The following is a 19,913-nucleotide window of genomic DNA, read 5'->3' as shown; positions in this document are numbered from 1 at the left end:
CTCTGAGGTTGCCGGCAGGAATCTCTCTCAGCCCCCCGATCTTGGAGATGCTGCCGCCAGGGAGGGAACCGGGAACCTTCTGCTCTTCCCAGAGCGGCTCCATCCCTTAAGGGGAATCTCTTGCAGTGCTCACACATCAAGGCTCCCATTCAAAAGGCAACCAGGTTCGCTCAGGGGACAAGCCATGCTTGCTCCCACCAGACCAGCCCCTCCACCCACAGTGTGTCTCTCCAGGCTCGCGGTCTCTTCACCATACAATTTGCTCCCCTCCGATGCTTGCTCAGCTTCTCCCAGCGCCCAGCTCAGCCTGCTGGCCTCCCATGCATCACCCCCCGGCAGCATCCAAGACACACTCACAAGAAACCGCCCAGGTCCTCTAAGCACTGCTGCTGCTGCTGCTGCTTCTCACTGAGTGCTTTGCAGACTTGATGGCAAACACCCCTCTAAGGCCCTGCACGACACACTCCAGCTGCTTTGCAAGGTGGGGGGACCAGAGAGAGGATGCCTTGCCCGGGGCATCGGGAGGATTTGAAGCCAGAGCCAAACCTAGAATGCTTTCACCATTAAACACCAAACGAGACAGAAGGGGGAAGCTCGGCAAAGCACTAGGGAAATCTGTGAGCCCTACAGAAAACCCTTTGTAGGTCCACGCCTTAGCTGCTGCCGAGAGTTCTGGTCCTGCATCTTTAAGACGAGAGAGTACAAGCAGAAGAGGGGCCCATTTGATCCACAAAAGAGAACGGCAAGACCTGTTGCTGGGGTCAGGCTAGCAGCCAAGAGTGCAACCCTCCCGGCCTGTCAAAGCTCCCCTCAGCCCCACCCCTGCCTGCCCCCCGCCCCCGCCCCGATTTGTCTGAGCCTCAGGATCCCTCCCCCATGCGATATGGGGCAAATATTGCCTAACCTAAAGGGATGGTGTACAATCCATGGAGATGCTATGTGTATGGAACTGCTGCAAGCACCTGAACTGGGCTTTTGTTGTTAGAAGGAAACAGCATCCGAAAAGAGAAGCAAGGATCAGACCAGGGCTGCACACACACACTCGCTCACAGAGGGCGCATTCCACCCCCCCCCCAAAGACCCTTGAGGCTGAAGGGGCCGACTCACTCGCCCACCTCTCAAATAGCAAACCTCCCCCCAACAGGCTGTTGCTGTTGATGGGCACACCCCCAAAGCCTGCCCCTACCTAGGGCTTTTGCTGGCGGGGGTGGGGGTGGCAGTTGGGAAATAAAAGCCCAGGGAGATTGGTTTTGTATGAGCATGGGGGGGGGGGCTTTCCCTCCCTCCCTCCCTCCCTCCCAGCCAGCCCCATCAGAGCAAGCGGGCTTCTGTCCCTTCTTGTCCCTGCCTTGTGGAAGGAGCAAGAGCAGCATCACAGGGTCCGGCTCCGAGCAAGACCAGGAGGCGGCGGAAGGCGGCCTATCCAGGGCTTCTTTTCTTCCTCAGGAAAGCTCTGGGGCAGGAAGCCGCGTGCCGGAGGGCGTGTGGGTGGCGGCGGCAAAGAGAACAGCTCTTCCCTTCTTCCCGGGTTTCATTCCGCACCGTTTCAAACCCAGCCGCTAGCCCACTTTTCTCTCTCTCTCTCTCTCAGCCCAACAGAAGCTGCTCACGGGCAAAGCCCCAGCATGCCTGCATGGGCAGGGGAGGGGAGGGGAGGCCACGGAGCTGAGCGCTTCAGCCCAGGACCTCCAAGCCAGGGCCGGAGGCACATCCAGTGTGGCAATTTCGGAGCTGGACTCCGGCAGGCAGGCAGGCAGGCAGGCGTCTCTGCCTTCCCTCCAGCCAGCGGTGGGCAGCCCCAGCCCATGCAGTGCGACTTCAGCTTCGCCTTCTTTGTGCAGCTTGCTGGACCACCCGTCCACCTGCTCCTCAGGCTGCAGGATGAGACCATTCCCCGGCAGCAGGCAGTGCAGGTAGCAGATCAGCTGCTGGAGAGCCCAGGCGGGCAGCCTGGGCTGGCCAGAGAGAGGAGTCGGTGGCCTCCCACCCTCCTGCCCTGTCCAAAGACAACCCCCCCCCCAAGTCGCCTGGAGAGCAACAAGAACCAGCCAAGAGGGCAAAGCAAGGCTCTCGTTTATTCCATTCTTGGCATTTGGCAGCAAAATCAGTAAACAGGAAGACTGCCGTCGTGTTCCGTACCACAGGACATGGAGGAAGGTTGAGAAAAGGGACGGCGGGGGGGGGGGGAACCATCAACAGCGGAACCGAGAGCCAGGGAGGGACAAACGCGGGAGGTCCCTCCTTGCAGCACCTCCCCGGCAACTGGGCAGGATCCTCCCCCCTGCCGTCCCCCCCCGTGGCCTTTCCGCAGTCACTGCTGGGACAGCCCCCCAGCCAGCCCCCCAGGCAGCGCTCTGCCTCCTCACCACCTTCCTGCAGCTTATACAAAAGTCGGAGGGAGCGGGAGCGGGCGCTGCCGTGGGGCTGGTGCTGAGCGCCCCGTGCAAAAGGCAGAGCGGGGAGCACGAGGCTCCGGCAGCACAATGTAAACTGGCAGTGGGCCCTTGGGGGCCCGGGGCCCAGAGTGGCAGCTGAAATGCAGGCCTCGGGGTGGCAGTGGCTCGGAGGAGACACACAGAGAAGGTAGACAGAGCCCCAGCCTGCACCTGCACCCGCCCCGCGGCCCAAATGAGGCACTGAAGGGAGTCCCAGACAATGTGCTTGGAGAAGACAGACAAACCTCCCCCCCCCAGCAGAGCTGCCCTGCTGCTGCTGCCGCCCCCCAGGAGTTGGCAAATCAGCTCAGTCGCCCTCCGACCTCCACCCCCCTGAAAGGCCATGCTTGGAAGGGGGGAGAGAAGGCAGGCCCGCCTCCGCTGACCCGCGGGTGGGCTTGAGGTGGACGATACACGTGTGCGTAGATGGGTGGAGCGGGGCCACATCACAGACACCGCCACTCCTCTAGGGCTGGCCTTGCTCAGGCCTCCCCCCCCAATCCCCACGGGCGGCCTGAGACCCCTGCCAGGGGGAGGCTGCCCATTTCCTCCCCACCCCGGCCCCTCTGGGCCCTCCTGGGGCCAGCCTCGCTTGCGGGGCGTGGGCAGGCACAGCGGTGAGGGCAGATGCCAGTCGAGGCAAAGAGGCGCCCCGGCCCCCTTGGGGAACTGGCACATGCAAGCAATGTGACTCGGGAGGGAGGGGCTGCAGGGACGCAGACGGACGGACGGACGGACGGACGGGACTCAAAGGGCTGCCCCATGGCCGGGCAGCCAGCACCACCGAGACGCAATACTGAAACGGCCTCTGCAGGGTCGGCCAGGTGGCAGCATCTGCAAAACACAGGGGAGTGGAGAGGACGCCCAGGGCAAGCCGGCTGAGGCCCCCTGCAAGGCGACGCCCACACAGGGCCGCCCACCCCCACAGTCAGCGGGACGGCCTCCAGGCCCGCTGGAAGGAGCCACCACCACGGCGGGCAGGAAGATGGCCGTCTAGAAGACATAGATCTTGTCACGCTGGACACAGTCCAGGTCGTCGTCCAAGGTCAGCAATACCTGCAACCAAAGTTGGGGGGCAGGAGTCAGGCGGGGAAGGCCCCGCCCACCACGCCGCCATTGGCCCCGCCTTCTCTGCACATTGGGAGTCTCCGTGCTGCCCGAGAGAGGCTGGGCTGAGTCCCAGGGTGGTTCCCCGTCCAGGCACCGGCCAGACCAGGCAGGCTCCTGAGCGCCAGCCAGGGGGAGGCTGCCTCCTGACTCCCCCCACCAATGGGACGGGGGCTGTTGAAAGCTCTTAGGTGCCCCCCCCCTGCCCGCCAGCTCACTAGGATGAGCCGCTACGTGAAGGGACTCTGGAGGGACTCCGGCTGTTTGCCCAGACGCGGAGCCCTCCGATGCTTCTTAATACAAATAAATCCCTCGCTGCTGGAAGCAGGCAGGGAAAACCGGCTCTCTTCCTTTCTGGTTGCCGCTGGTGGCTGCACTGATGGCTCACTCTCGCTCGTGGGGACAGTGCCGGGGGCTGCCCTCCCCCTGGGGGCTGCCCTCCCCCCAGGGGCCGCCTACCAGGAAGGAGCCAAACATGGCAATGGACGAGAGGAAGTGCCAGACGTCGTGGTCGTCAAAGAAGTCCAGCAGGATGCAGTCGCGGTTGTGCTCGCGGGACTCGGCGGGCGTTTTCTGTGGGGAATGGGCCAAGAGGCCCGGGGGATGCTGGTGAGGGCAGAAGGGGTGGGCTGGGGGGGGCAGTGGGCCGGGCCCCCCACTTCGGAGCAGCTCCGTCACCTGCCCGGGGGGGGGCCCCTTTCCCATTTGAGAAGCCGTCTCCAACTGCAGCTTTGCGGCAGAGCAGGCGAGGCGAGGCTCAGAGGGGCTGCTCCGCCTTCTGCCAGTCCTGGGCCCACCGCTGGGGGTGGGGGGGGCATGGCTCACCTGCCAGGTGCTCAGTCCCTGGAAGAAGAAGAAGAGGGCAAAGCCCCACACGACGGAAGTGCAGACGATGCAGAGCAGGGGGATCAGCTTGAGGTGTTCACCACTCCGGAGCTGCAGAGCAAGCAGAGCGGTCAGAAGGGGAGGAGGGACACCCCGCCCCCCCCCCCAGGAAACCAGGAGCACAACCCAGTGGGAAGTGCTCCTGCACAAGCCCCCCCCCCCCCCCGCCCAGCGGCACCTTCATGATGATGTAGAAGGCGAAGTAGAGGAGCAGGTTGCAGATGCCGATGGCCAGCAGGTAGGAGGCAAAGTCATTGGGCCGCATGATGAGGCCGTAGGCGGCGCTGGGGGGGGGGGAAGGGAGGTGCTCAGGCAGGCACCAGAGCAGGGCAGAGGCCGTGCCTGGCCTGCCCCCCTCCGGAAGCCCCGCCCCCCCCCGCGGCCCGCAGCTCCTACTCACAGCGACCAGTTGATGAGGTTGCCCATCACCAGCAGCACCATCCGATCCTGCGGGCAAAAGCAGAGCAAGGGGGCCAGTGGGCTGCTGCAGGGGAGGCAGCCGCGCCTCGGAAGCCCCAGCCAGCCCCAGGCCGCATGCAAGGGACGGCGGGTGGGGGGGAGGCCCCCCACTACTCACCACATACATGGGCCCACTGCACTGGCGGATGCAGTCTGTGTACAGCATGTAGAGGATTCGGCGCAAGATCCCCGAGTCTGTGGAGACAGCGAGGCGGCTGAAGGCCCAAGGCGGGGAGGAGCGGAAGGGGGGGCGGGTGGGGGGGGCCAGCCGTGGCTCCAGGCTGATCCCCTTTACGGAGAGGAGGAGGAGGAGAAGACCCCCCCCCGCCTCCATTCTTTCAAGGGCCGCGGGTCCCAGCGATCCAAGGGGCCTCCTCTGACCCCAGCCAGGCCAGCTCGGTCTCGCCAGTCCTCAGAGAAGGCTCCTTGGGGAGGGCCAGTGGCACGGCCGGGGGGCTTTCCAGAGGCCACCTTGAGACGGCTTCCCTACGGCTGGGCTTTGAGACCGGCTCGCAGGGGGCCGCCCACGTCGCCACAGCCTGGTTCGGGTCTTAGCTTGACGTTTCAGGCTTCACACGTGGTCTGTGCCTCCTGAAATAGTAGCTGGGTTCCTGAGATTACGCAGAAGTAAATGATTCAGTTCAATGGGCTTCCTCCTAAGTAAGTGTGCACCGGATTGTAGCTGTAGAAGTGTGGCTTGCTTTTAGAGGAGTGTGTGTCAATTGCAGATTTTTTGTTGTTGCCGGGGGGGGGGGGAAGGAGGAGGCGAGGAAAAGCCGTCCGCCACCCCCACCCCACCCCCTCTTCTCCCCTGTGTGCAGAGCCAGGGGTGGGGGCTGCTTCCTCTCCTCCTCCTCCTCCCTCCCCTCAAAGCCTCAGCAAGGGAGGGGCGTCAAATCCAAAGCAGCTCCCTCCAACTGGCTTCAAAGCGGTCGGATCCACCCCACTTCCTCCCGCACAGTCTGGAAAGCACCCTGGCCCGGCCCTGCTGCAGGACAGCACCCCACAGGGCAGAACTGGAGAGCCCCCCTCCCTCAGTGGGGGCTGCTGCCAGGAGCCACAGGGGAGAGGACCGGGGCGGGGGCAGAGCTCACCCAGCTTCCAGCGGCCCATGTAGTAGAGCTGGGTGCTCAGCAGCAGGGTGGAGAGGATGTGGATGACCGAGAAGACGACCCAGAAGGCCGTGTTGCCTTTGCCAAAGACCTGGGAGAAGGGGGAGCAGGAGAAGCCGGTTGTGGCAGGAAGCCTGCAGAATGGGGGGGGGGAGCAAAGGCTGCCTCTTCCACTCCCGCCCCCCCCCCCCGGGGAACAGAGGCTGGTAGGATTTTAAGGAGGGAGCCGGGGGCCACACAAACATGGCCTCCACCTTGTAAGTGCCAGGGGCTCTGTAGGAAGCATCCAAGTCACTGAGGAGCAAATGGGGAAACACTCCCTGAATCCACGGGGACTAGGAACTTGTCTGGTTTTTAAACCAAAGGACGCAGGAGGGCAGCCCCCCAGCGCCGCTCATGGCTCACTCACCACCCCCACGACGGAGAAGAAGATGACCACGGCGAGGCAGGCGTAGGCGCTGTAGGCGCTGGCGTTGATGTCCGGGTGCCGCTTCTGGTAGAGCTTCAGCATGCACAGCCCAGCAATCATGTACATGAAAGAGGTGTCTGTGGGGCAGGGCAGGGAGAGCTTAGGGGCTCAGCCGGGGGGGGGGGGTGTTCTGCGTGTGGCTTTGAGCAAGTAACAGGTAATGAGCCCGCCTGGAAGCCACGTGCTGGGTTCATGCAGGGGCGAGGGAAGGGCACTTTGCATGTGCTCAGGAGCCTTCCCCCTTTGTCAGCCCTTTACGTGCCCCGGAGTTGAACACGGTGGGGCCTGCCAGGGAGGAGGCAGCGGCTGGCGCTCTTCCCTCTGGGGGTGCCGCCGAAACCCCTCCGCACGGCCCGGCCGACACTCACCAAACTGGAAGTTGGTGTAGTTGGGGCAGACGTGGTAGCAGGCGCTGAGGAGCCCCTCCATCATGAGGGCCGTGCCCATGGCGTAGAAGAGGCCAAAGTGCTTCGGGATGCCGCACTCCTGGGGGGGGGGAGGAGGAGGAGGAGGGGGGGGTCACAGCACCCCCGGCACGCTGGCATTTGGGGCAGGCTTTACCACACACCCACACCCACAGAGCAAGGGTCTCTCCACCTGACCCAAAGGCAGGCTCTTTACTGGGAAAGAGCTTCTGGGTGGCTGAAAGGAGCGTCCCCAGCCACAATTTGCCGTAAGAGCATCAGCGCAGCCCTGCTGGGTCAGGCCCAAGGGTGCCCTGGCCGTCTGCCATGAACAGAAGCTGCACCCTCACTGACCCCCCCCCCCCCACTGAGCTCGCCATGGGAAACCCAGGGCCTCCTGGGACAGCCGTGGAGCGGGGAAGGGGGCCCCACCCTGTGCCCCACACGCCAGGGCCGGGGGGAGGCTCTCACCAGAGCCTGCAGGTCATTGCGGACGAGCGCCCGGTTGTAGTTGATCTCACGCTGCAGGATGATGAGCAGGAACAGCAGCCCCAGCAGGATGTAGCCCATGTTGCTGAGGATGTTGTTGAAGGCGCTGGAGAGGAGGGAGGAATGGAAGAAGTGGCTTTGTGCCGAGTCCGGCCCTTGGTCCTGCAAGCTCAGTATCGTTTACACTGGCCGGCAGCAGCTCCCCAAGGCTTCAGGCAGGAGTCTCTCCCGGCCCTGCCTGGGGATGCTGCCGCCAGGGACTAGACCGGGCACCTGCCCCACCTCTGAGCCGCGCCAGCCCCCCAGGGGAATCGCTGGCAGAGCTCACACACGGAGTCTCCCACCCAGATGCAAACCAAGGCAGACCCTGCTTAGCAAAAGGGGACCATTCAGGCTTGCTGCTACAAGACCAGCTCTCCTCCCCGAGGGGCCAGGCAGGGACTCCTGCGTGGCTAAGGCCAGCATCTGGGCAGCGTGGCCGGAGCCCCCGGCCCCCCACCCCGAGCTCGGCCGGAGCCCCTCCTTGCCCACCCTGGCTACTGAACCGGGAATGATGCCCGCCGTACCTGAGGTTGCCCAGGGGGTGGGCACAGAGGAAGTTGTAGTAGCAGATGTCTTGGTTGCCCGTGACATTCACGACCTGCCAAGTGCCAGCCATGGGGGGGGGGGGAGGAGGGAGGAGGAGGAAGTTCACAATGGAGGCGGCCATAAAAAGTGTGGGAGCTGCGGGAGTTGCTTCGGCACACCCAGCAGCAGGGAAGGCAGAGAAGCCCACCAGCACAGCCCCCTCCCTCTGCCCGCCCCCACACCTCGGGAAACCGAGTCCCACCAGCACATCCCTGCACCAGCTCGCGGGGCCCGGAAGGCAGGCCCCCCGGGGGCCCCAGGGGAGCGCCACTTACGGTCTGGTAGGTGATGACCAGCTGGATGACCGGAAGGGCGTAGAAGACAGCAATGGTGGCAATATTCCTGGGGGGCACAGTGGGGAGCAAACACACCGTCACGGGGCCCCCGGCCTGCTGAGCAAGCATGCAGGGCACGCAGAGGGCACGCAGAGGGCAAGCCGGCGACCCAGCCAGGGAGGGGGTGGCGGCGGGGGGTGGCTAGGGCCCAGCACTGCCCCCAGCCTCACTCACCAAAAGTAAATCTGGTATTTCTTCCGCAGCACCCGCTTGTCTTTGCGGGCCAGATCCGCCACATAGAGATATTGCTGGAACCAGAGGAGAGGAGAGGAGCAGGCATGATATTCAGGCAGCCCCTCCCTGGGCACTGCCCCCCCCCACCTCCCATGTAGAGAGGTCCCTGGGCCAGCAGAGGCAGCAGGGGTGGCCCCACATACAGCGCCCCCCCCCCGGCCCGTTCCCTCCACCTGCAGCCACCTTGGTGCGGATGACATTCTTGTCCGAATCGATGTCGGCCAGCGTGTCGTAGTCGTCTTCCTCCACCGAGCTGAGCGAGTCGAGTCGTGGGCGCCCCACCACGTTCTCTAGAGAGCGGTCTGTGGGTAGGCAGGTGGCAGCATCACCGCCGGGCCGTGGGGCACCCCTCCTCTCTCCCCCATGCCCAGAGGCCCCCTCCGCTTCTGGGCACACCTCCTAGCAGGGCCCAAAGGTCAGCTCAGCCCCCCATCGAATTACCGATGCAGCCGACTGACCTCCTGCCCGCCCCAGTGGAGGGTGTTCTGTGGGGCGCGGAGGAGCTCAGTGCTGGAGGTCCTCAGAGACACAACAGGGGCCTCCTTGTCAGGCAGGGGCTTCATGGCCCTCCCCACACTGAGCTCCCCAGCCACACAGAGACCTCCCCTCCCTCCCTCCCCTCCTCCAGAGCAGTGATCACCCAGCTCTGGAACCTTGGCTCATGCAACTGGGGGGGGGATGGGGGGTTGCCCCATGCAAGTCACCCCTCCTCTGTCAGCTTTCTGAGGGGGGTCTCTTCACCCCTACGAGGCGCACGGTGCAAAGCAGGGCCCTCGATGGGAACAGGAGTCCCAATTAACCCACCAGGCCTGAAAGAAGCATTGGGACTGTTATGCAAAGGGGCAGCAGGGCTTCTGCCCCACACATGCCACCCTTCAGGAAGCCACAGCGGGAGATGGGTGGGTGTTAGCATCACATTTCTGGCAACCTAGCGGCGGGCAGGTCATCGAGAGCCCTCGGTGTACTCTGTGCTTCATGTGAGGAGAACAAGAAACTCAGCACTAGGAAAACCTCCATGTTCAATGGCAGTATGCCTCCAAATACAAGTTGCTAAGGAACAGAGCGTGTGTGTGTGTGTGATCTCCACAAAGCAGAGAATACACAGAGTGCTGACTGATGCCCACCCCCACCAACCAACACCAGGCTCTGGTGCCAGAAACGTGAGGCTCGATTGAAGTGATTGGTGCTCTCTCTCTGCCAGCATCTACCCATAGCCATGGCCCAGTGTCTCTGGCGGTGCTGGCACGCATCCTGCCCTTGAAAGGAAAGCAAAGCAAAGAGTTACACGAACGGGGTCAGTTCTGCCTCTGGAATCTCAGCCCTGCCAGGCGAGGCAGAGATTTCCCCACAGGCAGCTCTGAGGGCTGATCTTGCAGCCCCGGGAGCGACAGAACTCACGGCCCCGCTCCCCTGAATGAAGCCTGAACCGAGCGCCCCCCACACGCTGCCCCGGCTCACAAATCCTCAGCATGCTGGGAAGGAACCAGGCCTCAGAACACGAGAGGCCAGCTAGGCCAGGTCAGCCTCTCACCCACGTAGCCGTAGGACGCTTCTGTGGAGAGCAAACTGTCAGTGACGTTCTCGGTGCTGACGGTGGAGCCGTTATCTGCAGCAGAAACCAAGGACATCAGAAGCAGAGCCCCGCTGGATCCGGCCCAGGGAGGCCCAGCGAGCCCAGCCTCCGGCTCCGGTGTACGTCTTATGCAACGTTGGGGTAAGTTTTTTTAAAAATAGTGGGTGCTGCCCATTTCTGTCAAGGCAGAAATGCAGTATAAAAATGCCACACACACCCCACACAAACACACACTCACACACACACTCACACACACACACTCACCCACCAGGTGCCTCTGAGGAGGTGAGGGCAGGCCCCCTCTCCTGCTGCTGCTCCCCTGCAACTGGGATTGAGAGGCCTCTGAGCCTTGAGGTGGCCTATAGCCATCAAGACTAGTAGCCATTGACAGGCCTGCCCTCCATGGATTTGTCTACGCCCCTTTTAAAGCCATCCGGGCTAGTGGCCATCACCACATCCCATGGCTAGAAATCCCACAGATTAGGCACTGTGTGGAAACAGCACATCCTTCCGTTGGTCCTATATTCCCCCACCTTCCGTTGCATAGGATGACTCCTGGTTCTAGTGTTGCGAGACAGAGAGAGAAAATTTCTCTCTCTCCACACCATGCAAAAGAACCTAAGAAGAGCCCTGCTGGATCAGGCCCAAGAAGGCCCACCTAGTCCAGCCTCCTGTTTCACACAGTGGCCCACCAGATGCCTCTGGGGAGCCCACAGAGAAGAGGTGAGGGCGTGCCCTCCCTCCTGCTGCTGCTGCTCCCCTGCAACTGAGATTAAGAGGCATCTTGCCTCTGAGGCTGGAGGTGGCCCACAGCCACCAGACTAGTAGCCAGCGATAGCAATGCATAATTTTATGGACCTCTCAGTCACCTTCTTTATAAACGAAAAAGCCCCAGATGTTGTACCCTTGCCTCCTAAGGGAGGCACTCCAGGACCCTGGTCATCTCCATTGCCCCCTTTCAAGCAAGAAGTGGGTGTCAGGGCCAGAAACGGAGCCAGTGAGCAACACAGTAAATGTTGTGTTCTGTCCCCCTCAGAAATGTCAGGGGCAGGAGAGATAGGTGGGGGGGGGGGATGTTGCACCCAGCCTGGGCAGAAAACACGAGACTTTGCCCCTGAGAGCATCCTGCCTGCCTGCTTCTGAAGGAGGGAGAAGAAAATTCTCTCTCTCCACACCATGCAAAAGGAGGAGAGCTGGTCTGGTGGCAGCAAGCATGACTGGTCCCCTGAGCTAAGCAGGGTTTGCCCTGGTTGCATCTGAATGGGAGACTTGATGTGTGAGCACGGCAAGAGATTCCCCTCCGGGGATGGAGCCGCCGCTCTGGGAAGAGCATCAAGGTTCCCTCCCTGGCAGCAGCATCTCCAAGACAGGGCTGAGAGAGATTCCTGCCTGCAACCTTGGAGAAGCCGCTGCCAGTCTGGGCAGACAATACTGAGCTGGATAGATCAAGGGTCTGACTCAGTATCTGGCAGCTTCCTAGGTTTGTACGTTCCTCCTCCCCTCTGCTTCCTGGAGAAACAAGCAGACCCCAGGAGTGGAGTCCAGGAAGAGACGCCCCTCAGAGCCAGGCGGGGAGGCTGCTAGCCCTCTGAAACACGTGGGCCACAGCCCATGGCCTCTGCACCCCCAGCACAGACAGGAGGAGGGCTTCAGGGAGAGGCAAGTGGCAGGGACTCACCGAAGGAACCATAACTGTAGCCGTTATAAGGTGGGCGTCCCAGGAAGGAGTCTGGAGAGACGTGGGGGTGCCCTGCAAGAAACCAAGACGCAACCAACCGTCAGCTGAGGGCGACTGTGGAAAAGGGTCGCAGGGCGGAGGTGGGCAAGCAAGAGCCCCGGGCGTCCTCCCGGGGACCGTCGTCTCCAACCAGAGAGCTCATCCCGGGAGAGACGCGTGAAGGAGAAGCCTGGCAAAGAGGGCCAAGGCTTGCCCATCAGCTCATCTCCCCCAAAGCAGCCTCTCCACGGGCTGGCTGTTCTCACGGGGCATAAGCCAGAGGAGTCCCCCCCCCCACCAGGCAGTTGCCTCTACTCTGGACCCCAGGCTGATTCTGCGAGGCATTCTGAGAGAGAGAGAGAGAGAGAGAGAGAGAGAGAATTCTCTGACCCAAGGCAGGCAGGCAGGCAGGCTGGTGCTTACCGAGGAGAGAAGCTGAGTGTGAGGAGACCCAAGAAATGAGAGAGAGAGAGAGAGAAAGAGGGATGTAAATGCAAAGGCAGCTGCTAAGGTGGTGGGTTAAGGTTAGGGAAATGCCCAGCTGTGCGACGATGCCCCCTGGCCACAGAGCGACAGCATGCCCTTGACACGGTCGAGGCAAAGGAGGCCTCGGTCTGTGGCAGAATCCGGAGAGCGAACTGGCCTCCTGCGACAGGCTTGCGTGCCCAGGATTCTCGGCCGGCTTTCCGGTTCTGAGCCCTCACTTTGGACTCTGCAGACAGGCTTGACAGCTCCGAGGGGCAGTCGAGGCGCCAGCGTCTTTCCCGCCCAGCATCCCGCTGCACGTCCAGCAACACCCCCCCCCCAGCCCACGTCTCCCCTTTTGCTCAGCGAGCTCAGAGACAGCGGGAGCCGGACAAGGCCCAGGGAGGGATCCCCCTGAAGGCCCAGGCCGGCCCAGGCCAGCTGCCTGCCAGGCCTGACTGAGCCCCACGCACGGCAATGCCCCGAGAGCCAGGCCCTCCCCCCGCCCCACGTACCGGTATCCGTGCTGGGTGTTTCTATGGTGGCAATGAGTCCCATCATGTTCCTCTTCTGCTGCCTGAAAAGCAATGGGAGAGCCCCGGGCAGAAGAAGCCCACAGAGGAGAGCAGGGCTGGGGGGCACGTTGCCCTCTCTGGCCAGGGGGCTGGGCCCTTCGAGGGGATGGCCACGCCGGGCTTCGGGGGATGGCCCGGAGAGAGAGTCCAGGCGCAATGTCGAGTCACGGAAGCAGGAGCGGGAGAGCAGCAGGAGTCCGCTGAGCCTCCCCGCACTGCCCTCGTCCCGCCACAGATCCACCCAGGCAGTGTGCACCAAGCAGGGTAAACTGTTCCAGACGACTCCCGCCAGTGAGCCAAGCTGCACAGGGGGCAGGCGGACGAGAATTCGGACCGGCCCAGGCCGAGGGGAAGCTGGACCGAGTGGCCGTGCCCTGGGCACCAGGGAGACAGCGGCTGCCAAGGTGGCCTCGAGGTCCCCCTCCCTGTGGCCAGAGAACCTGCCCCTGCCCCCCAGCACGGCGGGGGGGGGGGAGTGGGGAGGCCCCACCATGCCTGTGGCCCGCACAAGAGGGGGACTCACCTCCAGTTCTCCCAGCAGGCGAGGAGCAGCGTCAGGACGTAGAAGGAGAAGAAGATGCCCAGGCAGAAGAGCATCCCACTCACGTAGGCCTGTGCTGCAGGGAAGGGAAAGGAAGGCCAGACCTTGCAGAGGGGCAGATGCCGAGATGGGGCAGGCCTCTGACAGCCTCATTGCCCAAGCCCCTCCCTCCATGGCCTGTGCTGCTTCTTCCAGCACGGAACCCCCCCCCCCGGGGCAGAAGAGATTGGCAGGAAGTCGGGGGGGGCACAGATGAAAAGGCACGCCTGTGAAATCCCTGCAGCCGCTCTGTAGCCCCAAATGCCACCTCGTGCCTCGTGCAGCATTTGGGGCGAGCCGAAGGCCACGTGGCCCTGAGGAGCATTGGCAGCGCCCCCCACTCCCCCCCCCCCCGGGGCTGTGCTTCGCCTGCAGCATGGGAGCAGCTGCCAGACCCCCGGCGACTTACAGCTGACAGCGGGCGACACCACCACGTCCAGGGCCTTCTGCCGGTTGCCTTGATCCACGGGCTCGTCTGGAAAGGCAAAGGAGCCCGGTTGGCCAAGCTGGAGAGCGGCCCGGCCCGGCCCACCACCAGGGCCCGGCCCGTCTCCAAGCAGCTCTTCCTGGAGGTCTCCTTGGCGGGAAGAAGCAGCCTGGGAAGCCTGAGCGACACGGAGCCTGCCTTGAGCTGCAGCCGGCTGCTCTGGGAGGCGGCTCCCCGGCCCTGAAGGCTGCCCGCGGCTTGGGGGTCCCCCCAGTCAGCGAGGGCCTCACATGCTCTTGTACATCCCCATGCAAAGTGGCACAAGCGCCGTCTGGGGGCAGGGCATAAGACGCAGAGAAGTGACCCTAGGAAACCATCCTCTGCACCTTTGGAGTAGGGGTAGTAGTGCAGGGCCCCGCCACACGCCTCGTCCTCCGTCTTCACCACCACCACCACGTAAAAGCTGTGGTTGGGGAAGTCCTTCTTCTGCAAGGAAATGGGAAGAGGGGAAACAGTGGGTGGGGGGGGGCAGGGGTCCGTGTGTGTCCCTGCATCGTGCCCAAGAGGCAACAGAATGTCCAGACCGCAGGCTGACGAGGCCCCAACGGGCAGGCCCTCGAGGGGCCCCAAGGCTGCTCTTCCCAGACGCCTCCTCTTCATCACAAACAGCCCCCAAGGCAGGCTGCAGCCCCCGCCCTGCCCACCCGCCAGGAGCCAGAGGCAAGGGGAGCCCAGAGGGCCCGTCCTGCCCTGCCCTGCACAGGCACGACTTCCCCAGCAGCCAAGGGCACTGCCAGGCTGGCTGGGCACAACCGGTACCATCACGAGCAGCGCCTGCTAATTGATGCCACCCATCACCAGAGACAAGGGGGGCCTGGCCAGCCGCGCCTGTGGGGCTCAGATTGCAGCAGGCAGAGCGCCAGGCAGGTGTGCCGTACCTGGACGGTGATGGCCGCCTTCTTCGTCATGGTCTGGTACATGCCGATGAAGGCCACGTTGTTATCCAGGTCATAGACGGGGCACTGGAGGGGCAGGCAGGGAGGGAGGGAGGCAGGGGGTCAGCCACTCCGAGTGAGAGACAGCGGGACACCCAAGCCCTTGGCCCACCCTCCCGGCCGATGTACCAGGATGTCCTGGATGGAGATGACGGAGCAGGGGAAGGCCATGGCGGACGTCACCTTCACAATCACCGAGTCCACACTCTCTGGGAACTCGTACTTGAAATACTGCCGGTGAGAGAACCAAGGTGAGGCCCACCAGAAGCGGCGCCTCGGCCTGCCCCCCTCCCCAGAAGCAGCCATCATCACAACTCCCCCCTGCCCTGCCTCGCCCCGCCCCCAAGAGAAGCAGGCTCCACGCCAGCTCAGAAGGGCTCTGGCTCTGCTTCTGCAGCTTTGCCAAGTGGGGGACCCAGAAGAGCAGTTCCCCGACACCCAAAAAGGAGGCAGCCTCTCCCCCGGCGGCAGCATCTCCGAGAAAGACAGGGCCGAGAAAGACTCCTGCCTGGAACCTGGGAGAAGCCTCTGCCAATCTGTGTAGACTGTACTGAGCTAGACCGACCAAGGGTCTGACTCTGTCTCTGGCAGCTCCCTATGTTCCTATGCATGCAGACGACGTGGAGCCGTGGTTTCCTGGCGTGCAGACATCAGTGGCAGCCTCCCAACTTCACTTCCAGAAAGAGAACCCCGGAGCAACATTCCCTCTAAGAGGGGATTCCAGATGCTGTTGACTACCACTCCCAGAATCCTCAGCTGCAGTGGCCCTTGGCTGGGAATTATGGGAGCTGTAGTCAACAATATCTGGAATGCCCTCTGAGAGGCAACCCTGCCCAGGAGTCCTGGCTTCAGAGACCCACACTTCCGCCAGGTGCCCCCCCCTTCATCCACTCTCAGCGTCTGCTAAGCCCTCCATGTGTCGGGGTGGGAGGGGGCTCACCTGTGGCTGGGCTGCTGTGGCGTTGAAGCTGAAGTGCTGGTTTGTCCTGTTCGGGGGAAGAGAGGAAAGAAGCAAGTAGCAGAGGTGCCGAGGGCAATTCCACAAGCAAGGCAGGGGCTGAGTTCACTTGGAGACGACCAGGACCCCTAATTTTATACAGGGGTGCGGTTGGTGGGGCTGCCCCAGCAGGGGTCCAGTTCCACACACCTTTGGGGCCCCAGGGCCAACTCACCCGAGCACAAAGTTCTCCACCCGACTGACCCGGAGCTGGTAGGAGGCGTTGACCACCGAGAGGGTGGACACATCCACGTAGAAGAACTGCGTCTCGGCCTCGCTCTTGGTCTGAGGCTGACACAGGGTGCGGCCGACATCCTGGTACAGGTACTTCCGCTGGTATCTGGAGGCCAGAGGAAGCGGGGCATGGTGGGTGCCCAAACCCCAAAGGACACAGGCGGGCGGGGGGGGGGAGAGACCTGGTCCCATTCAAATGCTACCGCACCCTTCCCCCACACATGGTCCGTGGGCGACTGGGCTAGGCTTTTGGTTGAAAACCTTAAACTGTTTTAGTAAAACAACAACAACAACAACTGTATTCACTGGCCGCTGCATAATTATTTTCTGTTTTCTCTTAAAGTGTTTCTACTTTTGCTGCATTTTAGAATAATTTTATGTACACCACCCACGGCTGTCCTTACCAAGGACGAGCTGGGGAGTGTCCCAATAAAGCCCCAAACATGGAGAGTTGAGGACCAAACAGGGGAGGGGGCCGAAACTCAGCAAGGCAGAACCCCCTGCTAGGCATGCCGAAGGCCCCCAGGTTCAATCCCAGGCGGCAGCATCTCCAGGCAAGAGGGCTGGGAAAGACCCCTGAGCCGGAAATCCCGGGAAGTGGCTGCTGCCAGTCAGTAAAAACAGTAGCCAGCTATATGGAGTGCAGGTCTGACTGGGCATCAGGCAGTTGGATAGAAAATGGATGCATTTGCTCCAGTGACAGCATGGACAGGTGACCTCGGGCACCAAGGCCTGAAACCAGAACTTCCCTTCAGCTGTGGAGCAGGAAAGTGCCGGAATCCGTGGCCGTTCCCTTGGGGTTCCCTGCCAACACAGCTCAGGCATAAGGAGGCCCACCCAAGGCAAGCCCCCCCACCCCACGAGGGCGGCCTAGGGTGGCCTGCTGCCAGTTGTCCAGGGGAAGAGGATACTCACAGGCCTCGGAGGATTAAGGGCACCTGGAAGGACACCACGGCCCCCTTCTGCCTCACCACAAAGAGCACGGGGGCCTCCTTCTGCTCCGAGAGCACGTTCACCGACACCCGGACTCCCTCTGTCTGTAGAGCAAGGAGAAAAGGAGGAAGAAGATCAGAGTCGGCCTTTCAAGGCCCAAAGGACAAGAGAGCAGATGGAGGTTGGGGGGGGGGCAGAGCCAAACATGCCTGCCCTTGCACCCCTTGCCTGCTCGCTTCCCAGAGAAGCAGCGGCCATCAGCTGCAGAGGGACCTCCCTACGGAGAGGGAGATCTCCCCGTGTCCCACTGGCCAGCACTCCACAGCCGGACCTCCAGCTCAGACCTCCGAAAGCTCTGCACGAGAACCAAGGCTTGGCCTGAACTTCATTCCTAGAAGGGGGTGGCTTGAGCCCCATGCCTTCCTCTCAGAAGATGGGTGGGGGCCACAGATGTGACCAAGTTATTCAGCTGGGGGAGGCGTTGCCTCAGCAAATTTTGTGGAGCAGGCAGCCACAGGACGCCTATGGTTATGTATGTCTTGCTTTTCAACAAAAAGCGCAGTTTACATAGACAAAATAAATAAAGATGCTTCCCTGTCCCTAGGGAAACAACATCTTCTGAAATCTGCCAGAGAGTGGGGCCACTGCAAAGTGGTAACCTGCCCCCCCCCCCCCGCCGGCAATCCAGAAGGATGCCATGGTCGATGGTATCGAAAGCCGCCAAGAGAGCCCAAAGGATCAACAGAGTCACACTCTCTCTGTCCACTCCCCGTTGGAGAGCATCCACCAGGCTGACCAAGGCCGTCTCCACCCATAACCTGCCCCAAATCCAGCTTGAAACGGGTCTAGATGACCTATTTCATCCAAGTCCACCACCCTCTCAATCACCTTGGCCAACCACAGGCGATTGGAGACGGGCCTATGATTGCCTAACTCTGAGGGGTCCAGTGTAGGCTCTAAGTGGTGCCTGGGCTGGATAGGGACAATTCCTCTTCCAACGCCGATTTGCTACTTTAAAAGTTGCTTCTTTGCTGGCACAGGAGAGGGAGGGAAAGATGCAAGCAAGAGAAAAGCACGCCTGACCCACCCCTGGAAGAACCAGTCTGACATCTTCCCTTCCCCACAGAGGAGAGACAGGCTAGCCTTCTTGCCCGATGGAAGCTGGGCCCAGGAAGGCAGGCAAATGCGTGTGGATGGGGAGTTTAGGGGGCTTTTGCCAGGATTGCCAGGCCACTCCCAGCAAGGCCTTTCCTTGCTTCCCAAGCGGGACATTCTCTGCAGCTCCAGTACAGCCCAAACCACTTTATTGGTTAGCCACCCCATGACAAGAGTGGTGCTAGGTCCATAAGCTGAGAGCGCAGAGGAGCACCATGCAGAAGTCTTGGGCCCCTGCTGGTCCCGACAGGGAGAGATTGACGTTGGCGCTGAGCAACTCGGGAGTCTTCTTCAGTCCTGCACAGGACCAGCCTGATGCTGGTGCCTAGAAGTCACAGCGGGACCAGAGCACTGTCATGTTCCCTGCAACCTTTCCAGGGGTGGGGGAAAGCATCAGTTTATCAGCCGGGAACCCTAACGGAGTCACCCAGATTGGCTGTGCGGAGGCTGGGTGTGGCCCTCCCCCGCACCTGCACAGGTGGCAGGAACAATGTCCCCGTGGACTGTCACGCCTGCAGCAGCCCCGCCCCGAGGCCCTCACCTGAAGAGCTAGGGGGCCTTTCCTCAGGGACAGCCACCTTTGCCCCCTTCCTCCTGGGCTGCAGTCCGGCTTGTGCGCTGTGAGGAAAGCCACACAGAAGCCAGTTGCACAAGGGGCAGGCGCCACGCCAGCGGGGGGCCAAAGGTCGCCTCCCCTTTGCCCCTACCGGGGAAGAGCGGCCTAGTCCGCCGAGGGGGTCGCTCTGGCGGGGGTGCAAGCCCTCCGCCTCCTTGAGATCCCGGAACTTGAAGGCAAGTGCAGAAGCGACCAGGAAGCTGGCGTGCAGCCCGGCCCAACCGGGAGGAGGCGGCGGCGGGTGGCCTCTGCTCTGCCTTTGTGCTGCCGGCTGGACTCGGGGCGCGGAGCGGGCTGCACAGAAGCCAGAGGGGCTCTCTGGTGGCCGGGGGGGCGGGCGCGTTGTTCTGCGTGGCTCCCGCGCGCCGGAGCAAGCGCCCAGGCTAGGCCCTCTGCACATGCCCAGAGGCGGGGTCAGCGTCATGCGGGCTAGTTGGCTCACCCAGTTGCGCGTGACGGTGTGGTTGAAGGCGTAGATGTTGAGCAGCTCGCTGTTGACGGCGTCCGCGTAGAGCTTGTCGAAGTCGGCCTCCTTCTGCCGGACGCTCTTGTCGGCCTCCGCCGCTCTCCCGGGCAGCAACTGCAGCAGCACCAGCAGCAGCGGCGCCCCCGGCAGCCCTAGCATGGCCTCAGCCGGCGAGGGCCAGCAGGGCCACCATCCCAGGCGGGCAGCACCAGGCCTCCTCCTCCTCTTGCTTGCGCGCGCGGCCCCTTTAAGGCGGGCGGGCGCTTCGTTACTTTGTATCGCTTCTCGCTCGAGCCCCAGCAGGACAAACTGTCGGGGAGGCCGTGACGTCAGCGCTAGAAGCCGCGCCCTTTTAAAGGGCCAGGCGTACCTTCGGCCGAGGAAGAGGCAGGCCAAGGGCATCAGTAGCAGCCCTCGCAGCATGCGCTTGCCGTCCTCGCGCGCCCCCTGTCCCTCGGGGGTGTCTTGCAGCGGTCTTGTAGAGAAGTCCCTCGGGGCAGAGACCTGCGCTCCCCAGCTCTGTACACCTTGCGGCTCCCTCCGGCCGCTTTCCCAGCCTCTCCTCTAATCCGGACCACTCCTGTGCTGTGATTACCGGGAGAGGCTGCCAAGGAACGCAAGCCC

General features: G+C 62.6%; 1 protein-coding gene across 2 annotated transcripts; it reads right to left on the bottom strand.

Annotated features, from left to right (window-relative positions):
- Positions 1-2,056: 2,056 nt before the first annotated feature.
- On the bottom strand, positions 2,057-19,789 carry SIDT2 (SID1 transmembrane family member 2). Of its 2 annotated transcripts, XM_053269953.1 has the most exons (27): positions 19,266-19,789; positions 17,035-17,156; positions 16,061-16,225; positions 15,829-15,874; positions 15,018-15,119; positions 14,832-14,915; positions 14,280-14,379; positions 13,876-13,941; positions 13,410-13,503; positions 12,827-12,888; positions 11,808-11,879; positions 10,088-10,162; positions 9,765-9,812; positions 8,740-8,858; positions 8,497-8,570; positions 8,263-8,329; positions 7,927-8,000; positions 7,343-7,466; positions 6,836-6,953; positions 6,408-6,544; positions 5,981-6,089; positions 5,005-5,081; positions 4,828-4,874; positions 4,606-4,711; positions 4,368-4,478; positions 4,002-4,115; positions 2,057-3,491 (listed from the first exon to the last, which is right to left on the bottom strand). In XM_053269953.1, the coding sequence occupies exons 1-27, from the start codon at positions 19,710-19,712 to the stop codon at positions 3,429-3,431; spliced, it is 2,823 nt and encodes a 940-aa protein (XP_053125928.1). In that variant the 5' UTR covers positions 19,713-19,789; the 3' UTR covers positions 2,057-3,428. The 2 variants fall into 2 exon arrangements, with proteins under 2 accessions (XP_053125928.1, XP_053125929.1); XM_053269954.1 differs by lacking the exon at positions 9,765-9,812 and having other exon boundaries at positions 19,266-19,786.
- Positions 19,790-19,913: the final 124 nt, after the last annotated feature.

Source organism: Hemicordylus capensis, chromosome 8, assembly GCF_027244095.1.
Source record: "Hemicordylus capensis ecotype Gifberg chromosome 8, rHemCap1.1.pri, whole genome shotgun sequence".
Classification (NCBI taxonomy): domain Eukaryota; kingdom Metazoa; phylum Chordata; class Lepidosauria; order Squamata; family Cordylidae; genus Hemicordylus; species Hemicordylus capensis.
This window is presented reverse-complemented; position numbering and strand designations above follow the sequence as displayed.

What these genes read in the sequence shown, in the direction of transcription:
- SIDT2 (XM_053269953.1), bottom strand. Translation starts at nt 19,712, where the DNA reads ATGCTGCGAGGGCTGCTACTGATGCCCTTGGCCTGCCTCTTCCTCGGC. An exon ending in CTACTACCCCTACTCCAAAG is followed by an intron (nt 13,942 to 14,279) that starts GTGCAGAGGATG and finishes TTGCCTTTCCAG; the next exon opens with ACGAGCCCGTGGATCAAGGC. An exon ending in TCTTCTCCGTCGTGGGGGTG is followed by an intron (nt 6,090 to 6,407) that starts GTGAGTGAGCCA and finishes CCCTTCTCCCAG; the next exon opens with GTCTTTGGCAAAGGCAACAC.